The sequence below is a fragment of the Loxodonta africana genome, chromosome 2 (genome assembly GCF_030014295.1).
Source record: "Loxodonta africana isolate mLoxAfr1 chromosome 2, mLoxAfr1.hap2, whole genome shotgun sequence".
NCBI lineage: Eukaryota > Metazoa > Chordata > Mammalia > Proboscidea > Elephantidae > Loxodonta > Loxodonta africana.
In genome coordinates this window covers 13,594,225-13,612,073 of record NC_087343.1, presented here as the reverse complement: position 1 = coordinate 13,612,073, position 17,849 = coordinate 13,594,225, and the positions used below count along the sequence as shown (strand labels likewise).

General features: G+C 39.2%; 1 protein-coding gene across 2 annotated transcripts in view; it reads left to right on the top strand.

The window, feature by feature from the left end:
* The window catches only part of CTNND2 (catenin delta 2), a 769,728-nt gene that overhangs the window by 443,070 nt on the left and 308,809 nt on the right, over window positions 1–17,849 (top strand). For both annotated transcript variants that reach the window (XM_064270645.1, XM_064270649.1), the window contains one exon: window positions 11,848–12,061. In XM_064270645.1, the coding sequence (XP_064126715.1) occupies window positions 11,848–12,061 (214 nt within the window). The remainder of the gene's footprint in view (window positions 1–11,847; window positions 12,062–17,849) is intronic.

Sequence of the window (17,849 nt, the reverse complement as noted above, 5' to 3'; positions counted from 1 at the left end):
ATATGACCTTGAGTATATCCCACCTGAATTTAGAAACCATCTGAAGAATAAATTTGACACATTGAACACTAGCGACCGCAGACCAGACGAGTTCTGGAATGACATCAAGGACATCATCCATGAAGAAAGCAAGAGGTCATTGAAAAGACAGGAAAGAAAGAAAAAACCAAGATGGATGTCAGAGGAGACTCTGAAACTTGCTCTTGAGCATCGAGCAGCTAAAGCAACAGGAAGAATTGATGAAGTAAAACAACTGAACAGACGATTTCAAAGGGCATCTCAAGAAGATAAAGTATTATAATGACATGTGCAAAGAGCTGGAGATGGAAAACCAAAAGGGAAGAACATGCTCGGCATTTCTCAAGTGGAAAGAACTGAAGAAAAAATTTAGGCCTCAAGTTGCAATAGTGAAGGATTCCATGGGGGAAGTATTAAATGATGCAGGAAGCATCAAAAGAAGATGGAAGGAATACACAGAGTCATTATACCAAAAAGAATTAGTCGATGTTCAGCCATTTCAAGAGGTGGCATATGATCAGGAACCAAGAGTACAGAAGGAAGAAGTCCAAGCTGCTCTGAAGGCATTGATGAAAAACAAAGCTCCAGGAATTGATGGAATACCTATTGAGACGTTTCAACAAACAGATGCAGCACTGGAGGTGCTCACTGGCCTATGCCATGAATCTCTCTGGTATTCTCTGCTTTCAGCCAAGATCCATCTGACATCAGAATGATATCTCTCATTCTGTGTCCTCTTCTGAATCTGTCTTGAATTTCTGGCCATTCCTTGTCTATGTATTGTTGCAAATATTTTTGTATTTCTTTCAGCAAAATTTTAATTATGGGTGATTTAACGATATTGTTCAATAATCTTCACATCCTGTTGGGTGACCTCTCTTTGGAGTGGGCACGAATATGGATCTTTTCCAATCAGTTGGCCGGATAACTGTCTTCCAAATTTCTTAGCATAGATCGGTGAACATTTCCACCAATTCATCCGTTTGTTGTCAGTTGGTATTCCGCCAGTTCCTGGAGCCTTGTTTTTCACCAATGTCTTCAGCGCAGCTTGGACTTCTTCCTTCCGTAACATCGGTTCCTGATCATGTGCTGCCTCCTAAAATCGTTCAATGTTGACCAGTACTTTTTGGTACAGTTACTCTGTGTATTCCTTCCATCTTCTTTTGATGCTTCATGCATCATTTTATTTTTTACCCGTAGAGTCCTTCAATATTGCAACTTGAGAATTCAATTTTTTCTTCAGTTCTTTCAGCTTAAGAAATGCTGGGTGTGTTCTTCCCTTTTGGTTTTTTAACTCCAGGTCTTTGCATGTTTTGTTATTATACTTTATTTTGTCTTCCCCAGCAGCTCTTTGAAATCTTTTGTTTAGCTCTTTTACTTCATCTTTTCTTTCTTTCGCTTTAACTACTGTACATTCAAGAGTAAGTTACAGAGTCTCTTTTGACATCCATTTTAATCTTTTCTTTCTGTCTTTTAATGACCTTTTGCTTTCTTCATGTATGATGTCCTTGATGTCATCCCATAACTCACCTGGTCTTGGTCGTTACTGGGTAACGTGTCAAGTCTATCCTTGAGATAGTCTCTAAATTCTGGTAGATGTACTCAAGGTCATACTTTGGCTTTTATGAACTTGTTTTAATTCTTTTCATCTTCAACTTAAACTTTCATATGAATAATTGATAGTCTATTCTAAAGTCAGCCCCTGGCCTTGTTCTTATTGATGATATTGAGCTTCTCCATCCTTTCTCTCCACAGGTGTAGTCGATTTGATTCCTATGTATTCCATGTGGCAAGGTCCACAGGTATAGTCCCAGTTTATATTGTTGTAGAAAGGTATTAGCAAGGAATAAGTCCTTGGTCTTGCAAAATACTTTCATGCCATCTCCAGTGTCATTTCTATCACCAATGCCATATTTTTCAACTACTGATCCTTCTTCAACCACAGAACCTGTGACTCACATATAATTAGTACAGTATCAGCTACTTCTCTTAAATTGAAGATTGGAAAAAAATCCAGTTTCCTCCTTTGTAATATTCATTTTGTTATATGTTCATGTAGGCACCTCTGAAGTGGTCTTACCCAACTTTAGTGCCATCTAAGGCCATGTTCAATTGAATGGTAGCTGGTTTTAAAATCTGTATGGGATGAGAAAAAAGAGCCTCATGGCACAAATAGTTAAGCACTTGCTCCTAATCAAAAGGTCACAAGAGGTCGCCATGAGTCAGGATAGACTCAATGGAACCCAACAACCACAATAGGATGAGAAAGTTTGGGGGAATTGTGGAAGCCTTTGGACTGGACACTTAAGGGAAAGAATAAGGGAAATAAAATAATAACAACGTGTTTGTAGACTTCTTTATCCTTTCCATATGAGTTCCAATATGTTGTCATTTATCCCTTTAATAATTTTTGGAAGTAGGCAGGGGATATTTCAGAGTAGCTTCCTGCTAAACATAGATCAAACTAAAATGCTTACATAGCCTACATCATGGCGAGTGAGCAGCATCTGGGAAATTTATGTGCAAGTGGAACCTTCAGAGCCATTTAAGTTGTGTCCAGTCACACGTGTTTCAGTGGTAACTGGTTGTATATTTTGTTGCTAGTTGCATTTTTTGTCTGTTAGGACCAATTTTATTAATGAAATTTTTTAATTTTTTTTGTCTTTTTTTCTATTAATACTATATATATTTCAGAAGAATAATTCCTCTTTTCCAAGTACTAATATCAATTCAAAATTATTACATTATGAATGCTTGTTTTTTTGTTAATTGAGAGAAACTATCCCATTGAATTACATGCCTATTCTTTTTAAAAATAGAAATTACAGTAATTCATTTACTATACTTGTCCTGGAAATATATCTTGCAATATATGTCATTGTTGTGATAATGATACACCAGGCTTTTAATTTTTATATAAAAATATGAATTTTTATACAATCCATATAATTCATTCTAGAGTAAATATTTCCCTTATTTAATCCCATTAATTATCTACCAGATTGAATTCATGATCTGTTAAGTAATAGTTTACACACTACTTGAGACTTATTACAAAGTTATAACTCTGAACTGTGCACTTCCACTGGCCTTATCCTATGCTGTACCAGCATATTATTAAATTAATTTGCATTTTGACCCAGTAATAAGTTAAGACTATTCTTTAACAAGTTGATGCAGTTCCTTGACAGATAACATTTATTGAGCATTTTATTAACCACTTTGCATTTGAAGTCTCATTTAATCCTCGGAACAATCCGAGGAGGTAGGCTCACACTTATTTACGTTTGATAGACATTTAAGTAACTTGCCTGAATGGCCACAGGTTTAAGAGGAGAAGCTGTGATCTGAAACCAGGTGATCCAGCTCCAGAGTTCCCACCCCGCAACCACTGTGATACCCTACCTCTGTAAACACAACTAGAAATGAAGCATAGTTCATCCTGGTTCCTCTGTTGAATGTAGAGAGCAGGTATTTCTGCAAACCGTATTGTTAAATTGTTGGTAGGTGCTATCAAGTTGGTTCTGACTCATGGTGACCCTGTATACAACAGAAAGAAACACTCCTCAGCCCTGAGCCATCCTCACAGTCGTTGTTATGCTTTATCCCATTGTTGCAGCCACTGTGTCAGTCCATTGCAACCACTGTGTCAGTCCATCTTGTCTAGGGTCTTCCTTTTTTGTTGACCCTCTACTTTACCAAGCATGATGTCCTTCTCAGGGATTGCAGAGACAGTTATATTACCTCTCAAAATTCTCAAAAAGGTATCTACTCTAAAACTACAGTAGAAATGTACTTCCGTTTTATTCAGGGGTGGCTACATGAAGAAACATCAATTCAGATTATATGGAGACCTTCATTGTTCCATTGGCTTTACTATAAGGGAAACGGTTGTGATTCACTGAGGTAAAAATATGCATTTTACAAACATAACTGTAAGGTCTACCTTAAATTTGAAAGTGATATTCAGTTACCTCAAGTTAAAGCTCTAGTTTTGCATCCACAAATTTTGTATGTTCCATAACCTTTTTAAGCAGAGAAAATTATTTAAGTATTGATAAGAAATCTATAGCAATTATATCTCTTTATTTTGTAGACACCATTGAAAAATAGCAGTTAATTGGAAATTTAGTAAAATCGCTGAGTCCTCAAGTGCTTTTTAATTTTTTTTTCTAATTTATTTTATTTTTGTTGTTGTTGCAAATATACACAACAGAACATGCACTACTTCAGGTATTTCTACAGGTACAATTCAGTGACATTGATTACATTCTTTAAGATGTCCAATCATTCTCACCCTCCTTCTCTGAGGTGTTCCTCCCCCATTGACATAAACTCACTGCTCTGTAAGTTTCCTATCTACTCTTTCTAGTTGCTGTTGTCTATTTATCTCATATAATTTTTTTTTAAATAGATCTTAAAAGAGTATAATGCTCAAGGCAGATATTCTTTACTAGTTAAACTAAACTATCGTTTGGTTTTAAGGAGACTTCAAGTGGTGTTTTTGTTTTAAGGTTTAAAGGTTATCCCAGGGCAATAACTTATCTGGATTTCATGAGAATTTGAAATTTTCTTCTACATTTTCCCCTTTTGTTCAGGAATCTTCTATAGAATCTTTGATCAAAATGCTCAATAATGGTAGCCAGGCACCATCCACTTCTTTTTTTAATTAGTTCTTTCTATAAACCAGTCCTCAGACATTGTGACTTGGTTGTCCATAATACCTGTATATACTGTTTCTCCTGCAAACTCATTTAAACTTACTGAGTCTCAAATCCAGTTTTGTTTCTTTTAGCCCTAAGCCCAAAGCTCAAAGCCCATTTTGATTAAAATGAATCCATCAGTGAGAGGTATAGAAATGGTCCATAACTGTTTTGAGGGTCTTATTTCACATCCAGTAGGTAAGACTGTTTAATAACAAGGTCTTTTTGATGTTTTTGTAATCAAACTAGTTTGAAAACGTTTCATTTAAAGATGGCCACTTCTTACTGTTGATCTCCTGTATGTTCTTTGGTATTTCAGGATGTCGCTAGTCCATTACATGGTGGCTTTGTTTTAACAAATGAAAGAATGAAAAAGACCACAGCTGAAATTTAACGTCATGAACAGTTATATAGTTTATGTACATGTCTTATAGTCCATAACCCAGTGTACTTGTTCAAATGATTCATTAGGAAGATTTACATATCTATATTTAAAAAGCTTGGGTCACTTGTCTAAATTTGGTGTCGAAAGATCATATAGTTCTTACAAACATGAAAGGGCTTGAGTCAAAGTCTTCTGACAAAACTTTAGTTTCTTCTCTCTTCTTGTCCTCCTCACCCCCCAGTTCCAAATGCCTCCTCCTTTCAAATGCAGAGCAAAATGTCTCATTGGTTTACATTGATGCTGCAGGTTTTGAAATTATTTTTGAAATAATTCGTTGCCATCAACAGTTAGCAGCCCATGCCCTCAGGGCCTCACTATCCTCAAAGCAACTTTTCATGGTATTTTCTAAATGGAGACAGGTACCTCCCAAGAGGAATCATGTTATAAGCTGTAAAAATCATTTTTTAACCCACTATATATACATCATCATTATTATAACTTTATGAAGACTCTCCTGAACATATAAACATTATTATAATTGCGTATGTTATAAATTATTTATTGATGTTGATATTAATGATAATAGCTAATTCATTGGCAAATATTTTTTTTATTTTCAGCAAACGCAGGTTATGTTAAGAGCAACAAATCCATGAAATGTTGAGGCCCCGTGCTTTGCAGTGGGTGATACTGCATCCCTTGCGTTTTCCTTCTGTTGTGTTACTTGCCCACCCGCTTGTTTTCTGATTTAAAAGACTTATACACATTCTGCCTTGCAAGGAAAGGGCAAGGGAACACCTATTGCATCTTACTTTTCGATGATTTTTAGATACTTTCAGTCCTGCAGTTTGACTTTGGAAATTAGTTCAAAGTCGTGGATGATGTGGAGAGTGGGGAGAGCAGTTTTCATCCCCCCATCCCCCAGTGCAAAGTGGGCGACCCTCACTAATTCTGTGCACGTCCACCCAGCCTGCTTCTCAAGATTGTCTATACTCGGGTTAACAGTGCCTGCTCTGCAGTGCACCTGGCAGGTAGGCAGTAGGCCATGGTTTTACTCGACTTGGTTGATTAAATCTTCTTTGGTTTCTCTTGGGTGTGGATGGGCTTTATCCGCCTCCATCTTCTTACACCTTATAGACCGTCTCTCCGTCTAGATCTCTGAAGTTCATACCCAGGCAGAAAATAAAGATGAGCCATTGACATAGGACCATTGACTAACATGGATCATCTTAGGAATCATGTGATAACCAATTTAAGACTGTCTATTCAGATTCTGTCAGATTCAGAAAAATAGCAGGTACGAAATTTATTTATTCTAGGTTTAATCCCAGCTATCCCTTTTCCTATATGTATGTCAACATGGATTTTTGCTTTTGTTTTTAAACATCACCACTATTCCTTTCTAAACTATTTGCAACACCCCAAACAGAAACTCTGTACCCGTCAAACAATTAACACATTAAACATCCCGTTTTCCCTCCCCCAACTGTTAGTAACCACCAATCCACTTTCTGTTGTAATGCAGTTGCCTGTTCTAAATGTTTCATGTAGGTAGAATAGCACAATTTTTGTCTTTTTGTGTCTGGCTCATTTCACTTAGCATAATGTTTACAAGGTAACATTGATTGTTTTTTTGTTTTGTTTTGTTTTCAAATCATTTGTATTGCCATATATAACCTGAATCACACAGGCAGTCTTAGAAGGAAAAGAACAAGTGGCAAGATTGGAGTTTGGGGTCATTCCGCACAATGATGAGCAGGGGAGTAAGGTGAGAGGCTAAACACATCAGAAATGACAGTGTGGGGACCAAAACGAGGGTTCTGCCTGTTGGACACAGAGGGATCAGTGGGGAGGAGAAGTAGGCAATGGATCTCTCTCATTTAGAGGGAGAGGAGGAAAAGACACCATTTCAAAGAAGATAGTTTCCCCTGTTATTTTTCCAGATAGAAGGTTTACTTTACATATGCTTAAGAAATGCTGGTTTGGAGGCTTAGATTGATTTAAGGTTGGATACGAGAAGACACTAGAGGGGCTGGAGAGCAAGCAGGATTTGGGAGAAAAGCAAGGCAGAGGGGACATGTAGAGGATAGTGTTCAGACTCATGCCACAGCCACCCAGAAGTCCTGCAATGAAATAAAACCGGTTTCTGTCAAGTCGATCCCAAGTCATGGCAGTCCCCTGTGTGTCAGTGTAGAGCTGCGCTCCGTAGGGTCTTCAGTGGCTGATTTTTTTGGAACTTTATCACTAGGCCTTTCTTGTAAGCTAACACCCCGCTTACAAGCTGCCTCTGGGTGGATTCGAACGTCCAACCTTTTGGTTAGCGTCTGAGCATGTTAACTGTTTGTACCTCCCAGGGACTCCTGCAATGCAATAAAGGCTCTGCATAAGAGAAGTGAAAGTCTATTTCACATCTTCTGGTCTAGTCCTGCTGAGGGGCAACAGGAGAAGCGGGGGGAGCCAAGGACCAGATCATCGCAGTTCATATATATGAATGTTTAAAACTCAACTCTGACAGGTGTTTGGTTAGAACACTGAAGAAGGAGTCTCACATTACTAGATAGAATTCAGCCCCAGGAACCCAAAAGATTTTAATATAGGTGATCTGGTGACTCAAAACAACAGCAGAAGGATTTGTTGTTATGTTTGTGTTTCTCTAAATAGATTAAAATAGAACCTAAGATCTCATTATAAATTTGGGCGTATCACATTAATTAGGCTCACAATGTAAAACTTGTGTTCTCATTATACATTTATGAGGTCATTTTGCGGTCATTTTATTTTCCCTTTGAATGTTTTGGAATAATATTTTAATAGCTTAGTTCATTACATATGAATGGAATATATTATCTATATTATCATGAATTAGAAATATTAATTAAATTATACGTATAGCTAGAATATATATCTATGGATAGAACAGACCAGATGGATAGGTAGGCAGGTAGGTAGATAAGTGCATAGGTGGACAGATAGATTTCCTGTACCATCCACTTTTAAGTATATAACTGACAGGTTCACTGTAAGGATGGATTTATTATCTTTTTTAATGGCTTCATCATTATTCAGAAAACTAAACCCCGAGAATTTTAAAGCAAATACACAGGCAAAGAAGAAATGACATTCATGTCTTAATCTTTTCATATGAATGGAATATCCCTTCTGAAGTGTTATAATGAAGTGGATGTTGTTATAATTCAGATTTCTATGTTCAAGACACAAACTTCATTTCTCTTGGGTGATTTCCAGGCAGGCCCTAGGTGAAACTGTAAATTGGACAAAACTGTTTTCTGATCCTTTTTTAATTGACCCAATAATCCCTTTAGCCACCTCCCTCTCCAGGTACCCTAACTGCTCACGGGCTGTGCAGGCACCATAGGAAGCTAAAACCAAAAAAAAAAAGAAAACCATTGCCTTCAAGTTGATTCTGACTCATCGCAACCCAATAAGACAGAGTAGAACTGCCCCATAGTGTTCCCAAGGTTGTAATCTTTACCGAAGCAGGCTGCCACCTCTTTCTCCTGCTAAGCTGCTGGTGCGAATCCACCGACCTTTCAGTTAGCAGCTAAGCACTTAATCACTGCACCACCAGAGTTCCTTTACAGAAAGCTAATGCCCTGCTTACAAGCCCTGTCCCTCCTCTGAGTCCTCCTCCCCTTCCTGTCCTGGTCCCATTCTCACAGGAGGTGCAACATGGATATACACATTCATGTTCTGCAAGTTAGGGAAGGAGCGTCCATGAGTTCTGTGAGGATTTCAACTTCTTAGGCTTACATTAATGCCCTGCTTACAAGCCCTGTCCCTCCTCTGAGTCCTCCTCCCCTTCCTGTCCTGGTCCCATTCTCACAGGAGGTGCAACATGGATATACACATTCATGTTCTGCAAGTTAGGGAAGGAGCGTCCATGAGTTCTGTGAGGATTTCAACTTCTTAGGCTTACATTTTGTTGATAGTGGAGACTAATTCCTATAAGCATATTCCGAATCGTCTAGGTATCCACCAAGTGTGAATGACTCATTATGTGTGTAAGTTGATGCAGGAAGAGCTGTCCTAGCCCCTGGGTACATTCTCTCCATTTACAAAAGGATTCTTTTTTTCATTCAAGAGGGATGTTACTCAGTTTTGAAAAGCACTGTTTTAGCTGATCTGAGAAATATTAACTATGGCGGGTTATGAATTATCCTCCCCCATTCAGCCAACAAATATATATTCAGCAAATATATTCATTCAACAAATAGTTCTGTGTTCCAGGCATTGCTGTAGGCACTTGGGATAGGCATGTATCTGTGAAAAAAGCACGGAGATTGCCCTCCCAGAATATATACCCTAGAAGAAAAAGACATAACAAAAAACATGAGAAATAAGCAAGTTACAAGGTGTTACTTTCTATGGAAGAATTCTATAACAGGTTAACATAAAACAAGAATGCTGGATTGGAAAGTAGCTTTGGTTCAGACTGTTACTTTTTTTTAACAGCTTTATTGAGATATAGTTCACATACCATACACTTTTTCCGTTTAAAGTTACAATTCAGTGGTTTTGGTATTTTTGCAGGTAGGTGCAACCTCACCACAGTCAAATTTAGAACAGTTTTCATCACTTCAGAAGGAAATTCCATACCCTTTGTCCATTAACCTCCCTAGCTCCCATCCTCCCTAACCGTAAAAAAAAAAAAAAAAACCCTAAGCAGCCACTAATTTACTTTATAATTCTAAGGATTGAACTCTTCTGGATATTGTTTATGGTTGGAATCATACAATATGTGGTCTTTTGTATTTGACTTTTTTCACTTAGGGTATTGTTTTCAAGATTCTTTCATGTTGGAGCCCTCGTGGTTCAGTGGTTAAGAAGAGCTCGGCAGCTAACCAAAAGGTGTAGACATATATTTTCATTTTTTCATAGACATATACCTAGGAGTGGAATTTCTGAGTTATATGGTAACTCTAAGGTCTCTGGAAACCCTGGTGGTGTAGTGGTTAAGAGCTACGGCTGCTAACCAAGTGGTCAGCAATTCAAATCCAGTAGGCATTCCTTGGAAACCCAATGGGGCAGTTCTGCTGTGTCGTATAGGGCCTGAGTCGCTGCATGGTGTAAACGGTTAACACTTGACTACTAGTCGAAAGATTGGCATTTCAAACCCACCTGGAGACGCTTCTGAAGACAGGCCTGGTGATCTGCTTCTAAAAGGTCACAGCCTTGAAAACCTCCTGGAGCAGTTCTGCTCTGCACACGTGGGGCCGCCATGAGTGAATCAACAGCAACTGGCAACACCAACAAAAACATGGTGACTTTATGTTTAGCCGATTGAGGAATGCCAGACTGTTGTCTAAAGCAACAGCACCACCATTTTACCTTCCTGTCAGCAGTGTGTGAAGGTTCTGATTGCCCTCTGTCCTCGCCAACACTTGTTATCATCTGACTTTTTTATTCTAGTCATCCTAAAAAAAAAACCAAACCAAACCCACTGCCCTCGAGTCGATTCCAACTCATAGCGACCCTATAGGACAGAGTAGAACTGCCCCGTAGAGTTTCCAAGGAGTGCCTGGCAGATTCGAACTGCCGACCTTTTGGTTAGTAGCCATAGCACTTAACCACTATGCCACCAGTGTTTCCATTTTCATATAAAACACAGAACTATTCAAAAGCAGCTATGCTGTTAAAAACTTGTTGAATTACTCCATGTTAACTAGCCACTTTATTTTTTTGTTTCCAACTTAAGTTTTAAAATTGATCTAAAATTCAAGGGACAGTAGGAAAGACATGCACCTGGAAGCATACTGCCATTTGGTTTTCATTCACTTATGATAAAAATACTGTCTAAAAAAACACTAAAATTTAACGTATTTTTTGTTATCAAATAAGCATATAGCATGTCTTAGTCTTAATATTTTGACTCTCATTGCAAGTGACTTTCTTATTTTCCCATATCTTCTCGGACGAATATCCTTGTATCAGTTCTTCTGGTTTCTCATTTAGCTTCTAGTTCCTTTGAAATGTTTGAAGTATTACCCTATTAAGCATAATTTTCACATTTTGTACATCAGTCCTGCAGACCTTTAAGACACTGGTTAAATTTAATAAATCTAAGGAATGAGAAAGACTCTGATGCCTTTTGCTCCTCCATCTGGTTCATGCCACAGGTGGGTGGCATATTTTTATGGAGAGAAATGTCCAAGACACCCATCAAAAAGTTAAAATCACCTTTCCAAAATTCCATAGCTTAAAAGAAAATGCATTTGAATTTTTATTGGTAGGATATTAAAGCAAAGTAAAGGCAATGAAAGCTGAAGATAACATTTTTTTTTTTTTCCTTTCTGTCCCTTAATTCAACTCAGTGCAATTAATTGTAGCAAATATAAGAAAAATACGTTTTGGTTTAGATGTTATTTATTGTTGTTGTTAGTTGCTGTCAAGTCCACTTTGATTCATGACAACCTTATGTATCACAGACCAACATGTTGCCGGTCCTGCACCCTCTTCGTGATCACTGGAATGCTTGAGTCCATTGTTGTGGCTCTTGGGTCAGTCTATCTCATTGAGGGTTTCCCCTCATTTCCACCAACACTCTACTTTACCAAATATATCCTTTTGCTAGTGATTGGTCTTTCTTGAAGATGTGTCCAAAGTAAGTGAACCAAAGGCTTGCCTTCCTTGCTTCTAAGGAGCATTCTGCTTGTGTTTCTTCTAAGGCTGATTTGTTCATTCCTTTTCTCTAAAGCAAAAGTGGTGTCTTTGCTCTTTCAGATAAGGCGACAAGGAGGCATACAGCTCCTGGTGGACCTGCTGGATCACCGGATGACGGAAGTCCACCGTAGTGCCTGTGGAGCTCTGAGGAACTTGGTGTATGGGAAGGCCAATGACGATAATAAAATTGCCCTGAAAAACTGCGGTGGCATCCCAGCGCTGGTGAGGCTGCTGCGCAAGACCACAGACCTGGAGATCCGGGAGCTGGTCACAGGTTAGAGACCATTGTTAACATCGTGGTTGACTCTCAAGATCAGTGTGTCATTATCCAGCATGGTAGCAGATGTGCTGAGTATTAGGCTCATGACCTTTCAGAGTGCTAACATCGCAGTGGGCCTCATTATGTGTTTACAAATGAATAAACAAGTGAATAAAATGGTATCGAATGTAAAGCACATGTATTGATATAAGGACGAGGTGTGCGAGGTATTTGTTGTTGTTAGTTGTCGTCGAGTTGATTCTGACTCGTGCAGACTAGAGGTATTGGTAATAAGGTATAAATTCTGGTTATAGTGTGGCTCACAGCAGAGAGCGTAAGGGAATTACAGTTAATCTCTTGAATAAAATATTTATGCCTATTAAATGTCAGAAAGTTACATTATTCAATGTTGAAGAAGTTTACGAAGCTGAACGGGAAAGAAAGCCTTTCTGTGACCATAGAACTTTTGAGTTCTGTAGATGGAGGTAATAATACCCACCTCATAGAGCTGTGAGGATTTGATAAATGTGAGTGTGTCAAGCACTTAGCACCTGCCTTCACTGGAGTATGTGTGAGTGCTTGGTAGCTGTTAGCTGCCAACCTTTTCTTTTGAAATGTGCAGTCTCACTTATTGGAGTGCCAGTGATATAAGTGATTGCAAAATAACGTTTCAAATTACTGTAATGTTTACCCTTTTTTCATTATGCTTATTGCCATTCTAGGTGTTAAGTGTTTTGGGGTTCATCCAAGTATTTGAGCAGGTATTTGCCAAATGGGTTACAAAGTTGACTCTCAAACAAGGATCTTTTTTTTAAATATCCATGATTCTACTCTCCTTGTCTCAACTTAAAATTTCCTTGTAGCCATGCTGGTGATCAATATGTGGATTTGTTTATTAAGACAATATACTACTTAAGCCAGAGAGTCATAAGTGTTTGTTCTTTCCTGAGCCAAGGCTCCCAGCTTTAGCATATCTCAAATTTATACCTTTAAGATTATTGTCAAGAGCCCTGGTGGTGCAGTGGTTAAGTGCTCAGCTGCTAACCGAGAGGTCAGTGGTTTGAGCCCCCCAGCTGTTCTATGGGAGAAAGGTGTAGTAGTCTGCTTCTGTAAAGATGTACAGCCTTGGAAACCCTATGGGTCCTCGGAGTCCCCGTGAGTCACAATCAACTCGACAGGATGGTTGTCACAGCTCGTTCACATTCTTAGTTCAATTAGAATCAGACCTCTCCTTTTTTTCTTATATTCTTTCTGTAAGCTGGAGAATTGTCTTTGTGAGTTACAATTGTTATTGTTGTGTGTTACAACAATGGGCACAAGCATAACAACGATCATGAGAATGGCACAGGACTGAGCAGTGTTTCCTTCTGTTGTACAGAGGGTTGCTAGGGGTCAAAACCAACTCGATGACACCTAACAACATAACAGCAAGAAAGGGTTACAATGCTACTAAAGTAGTGTTTTACATTAAACAAATGTGGGTTGACATGGGTCAGGTAAGGTAAAACTGTTATTATCCCCACATGATGCCTGGGATACTTTGAGTGAGTTAAATAAATGAAACATACCCTGCCATTATCCATCTGTCCTCATCTCTGTGGGTCCGTGGGTTTAGGTTGGAAATGCCCAAAATAAAAGACTGACTGAATGTCATGGAAAAAAAACAAAAATCTATGGTGCTTCTTGTGTGTTAAGATCTTGCCAGTGGATATATGGTGTCAACAGAACTGAAGGAGTTATCTTCTGTTTGTCTTATGCATCTTTGTCATGATTCAAAAGACTTGGATTTTACCAAAATTTAAATCCTCTCCAATGCAAAACCGTTGTGTGGAAGCCTCCTGTTTGATGACTTATCTCATGGCCAAGACAACTCAGCCACATGCAGAAGGTTGAGATGATTGATTGATGGCTTTAAGATGGAAAGGAAATGGAAGCATCGCCCCTGTTCTGTGACGTCTCCCACTGCAGCGTGGCCCACACTGTGTCTCATATGTGAAGTAACTATAAAGGAACTGTCAGCTACTCTATTACCTTGAGTATGGGTTCAGACAGATCCTGGGTGTCATCCATTAGATAAACCCGAGCGTCATCTGTGTACACCTGGGCAATGTCATGGATTTTTATGGGAGCCACTTTTGGACACATCAAAGGCAGATAACTTCTTCATAATGCCAAGATTTTCATGGTAGCATGTTGGCTGTAGGAAAGATGTTAGTACTTGATATACAGGCAGGAGCTTACCTCTGCTTCTGCTCCTTTTGAGAAGAGGCAGTCTTTGTACCCATGGTCATGTCATGACCTGAAGTTTCTTTATGCACATGGGCTGGTGGCTGACGCTCTCTCCACCTCCCCTTCTAGAAGAAGTGCTGTCTTCTGCCACAAATGCCTTCCAGACCATCAGAGCCACAGTATGTGTACCAAGAAAGGAGAACTGACCAAGAGTTACTGGGGTTGTAGTTTTAAAAGGTGTTTTCTACCTTCTTAGAGGTGGGACCTTGTTGAGGTTGGCTGAACTTCTGGCATGAGTTTCACCTTTTTCAAAAAAAGTGTGTCACCAGAAAATTTTGCCAGGGTGAAGTTCATGGTTTCTGGAGTTGCCATCTGGGTACTCTTGAAAAACAATAAGCACCTCGATCAAGCTACCACTCTAGAAAAGGAAATCGGCAGCGGACATCTAAGAGAACATTCCAGCAAGTAAGAAGTTGCTGCTGCGAACAGAGCTGCTTCTCATCCTAAATATCCATACTGGTAGAAAAGTGTGGATGCCGGGAAACCTGAAGGACTGTGATGGTACTGTTTTAACACAGCATCGATGGTACACATCTAACCAAAGGTGGCCCTGCTAAAAACTGAAGCAAAAATAAAATATGCCAAAATACATACACTTCAAAGAACATTAGTTATTTTTAATCTTCAGCACTGTCCATGGTTGTCCAGCAAGTGAGCTGTGAAAGCTTGGGTCCTGTCAGCTCTGGCAGTTTGGGTATCTGGTTTTTAGCGCAGGTAATCTGGTTTAACCTCAAAATCAAAGCAAACCCATTGCCGTTGAGTCAACTCTGACTCATAGGAACTCCATAGGACAGAGTAGAACTGCCCCATAGGGTTTCCAAGGAGCGGCTGGTTGATTTCAACTGCCTGCCTTTTGGATAGCAGCCAAGTTCTTAACCACTGTACCACCAGGGCTCCAGTTTAACCTCAAGGTAATCCATTCATCTTTTCTATTATTCTCTTTCCACTCCTTCTCCAAGACTCCTGTAGGCTCAAGTCTGATGAACTTTCTAGTACAATAAGCCATTCTGTGTGAATTCAGGCACTTGCTCCATTCTTTACTCATATGTTCAGCAAATCCCTTTGAATTTCTATAGGATGTCAGGTGCTATACTAAGCCTGGGACATCTTCATGGACAGGTTTGACATTCAGCTGATCTCCATGAGCACAGCCACTTTGATGCTAAGCCAGCATCCATTGCAGTGAGTCAGAGCCCTGGTTCTGAATGGTTGGCTACCATTGAGTGGGCCTCCGACTTATGGCAACTCCATGCCTAATGGAACAAATCACTGCCTGGCCCTTAAAAAAAGGCCCTTACTGGCTGTTAAATAATTAGAGTGATGTCTCTGATAAGTGTGTCTACATTTTAGAAACTTAACTACATCAGCAGCAAGGACTTGGAGCACTAGACACTGGAGCAGATGATGAGCATGTATGAGTGAGAAGTGTGTCTCCACTTGTATTTGTCTCGAATCCTTTTTTTTTTTTGGAATTAGTTTAGATATTTATACATGGATTAAATGAAACAGTGACTTAATTGCAATGACTTCCATTGTGATTCTCCAGAGAACACAATACAGAGTTCAGCAAGGAGCCACCTCATACACCACAGGGAGCCCCAGCAGCACACAAGCATTTTTTCTTGATTTCTCTTTCCTGCCTGTTAGCAAATGCATGAGAATAAATGAGTGTGCTGAGAAACAATATGAAAGGATGGGGGGAATAACATCCTGTAGGTGTTTCCACACTAAGATGTTTTGTAAACAAATATTCAAGAGAAGCATTTCACAGATGTTTTAAAAGGCGAAGCGTGATTTTTTTAAAAATCTACCCGATTTTAGATTAGACCTAGTCTTTCTATCCAGCAGGACCGACAGTGTCGAGAGCACCGAGTTATAAGTAATAGAACACAAAAAGAAATGATCCTGCAAAAGATTTAAATTATTTATTGAATATTGCTTGGCAAACCATTTGAACAATAATAAAATGTTAAAATCGAGGTATTTACATGCACTGACATTCAACACGATAAACACGCATGCTTAAAGCAGCAGCTGCCTGTTTGCACTGCACGATCTATTCACAGCAGAATATATTTAGCCATTGCCTGCCAGGCCTTTCAATAAATAATTTTCTTCCTAGGCAATAATTGCTACGAGATGATGATCAGAATTTTTTTTAAAGCCAGTTGAAGCTATTATATGCTCACCATTACTTGAAATCCTCCTAAGCAAATAAACTTTGATTAGAAATGCTGCAAGTCTTTTGGGCTTGCCTAATATGTTTTTTCTCTCCCTAAATATGGAGATAATCAACCTAAATTTTGAAATGCCCAACTAAAGATTTCAGGATGTTTTAAAATCATAATAAAACCATTTTTATGAAACCATAGAACTTAATAAATAAGTTGTATTTCCATTAAAGCAAGTGTCCTTGAGAGTTCTACTTTTGCAAGCGTAGAGTGTATTCTTTCATCTTAGCTTCACAGGTCCAAACCATCTTTCCTTTTAATTAAGGAGGCAGGCTTCATTTTAACTATTTTACTTTTTGGCATTGTTATTGTCGTTAGTTGCCGTCAAGTCAGCTTCAACTTATGGCAGCCCCGTATAAAACGGAAGGAAATGTTGCTCAGTCCGGAGCCATCTTCTTGATCATTGGTATGTTTGAGTCCATTGTTAATGCTATTGTGTTGTCATGGATTGAATTGTGTCCCCCAAAAAATGTGTGTATCAACTTGGTTAGGCCATGATTCCCAGTATTGTGTGGTTGTCCTCCATTTTGTCATTGTGATTTTATGTTGAAAGGATTAGGGTAGAATTATAACACCACCCTTATTCAGGTCATCTCTCTGATCTAAGGTAAAGGGAGTTTCCCTGGGGTGTGGCCTGTACCGCCTTTTATCTCTCAAGAGATAAAAGGAAAGGGAAGCAAGCAGGAGTGGGGGACCTTATATCACCAAGAAAGCAGCACCAGGAGCAGAGTACGTCCTTTGGACACAGGGTCCCTGCACCTGAGAAGCTCCTCAGCCAGGGGAAGATTGAGGACAAGGACCTTCCTCCAGAGCCAACAGAGAGAGAAAGCCTTCCCCTGGAGCTGATGCCCTGAATTTAGATTTGTAATCTACTAGACTGTGAGAAAATAGATTTCTCTTTGTTAAAGCCATCCATTTGTGGTATCTCTGTTATAGCAGCACTAGATGACCAAGACACGTGTCAATCCATCTCATTGAAGTTTTCCCTCATTTTCATTGGCCCTCTGCTTTACCACGGAGTCCCTGGATGCCACAAACGGTTAAGCACTTGCCTACCAGCTGAAAGACTGGTCTTTCCAAACTACCCAGTGGCACCACAGAAGACAAGCCTGGCAATCTGCTTGCAAAAACTCACAGCCAAGAAGACCTTATGGAGCAGTTCTGTTCTGCACACATGGGGTCACCATGAGTCAGAATTGACTAGACAGCAACTAACAACAACAACTACTACTTTACCAAACATGATATCCTTTTCTAGCAATTGGTCTTTCCTGATGATATGT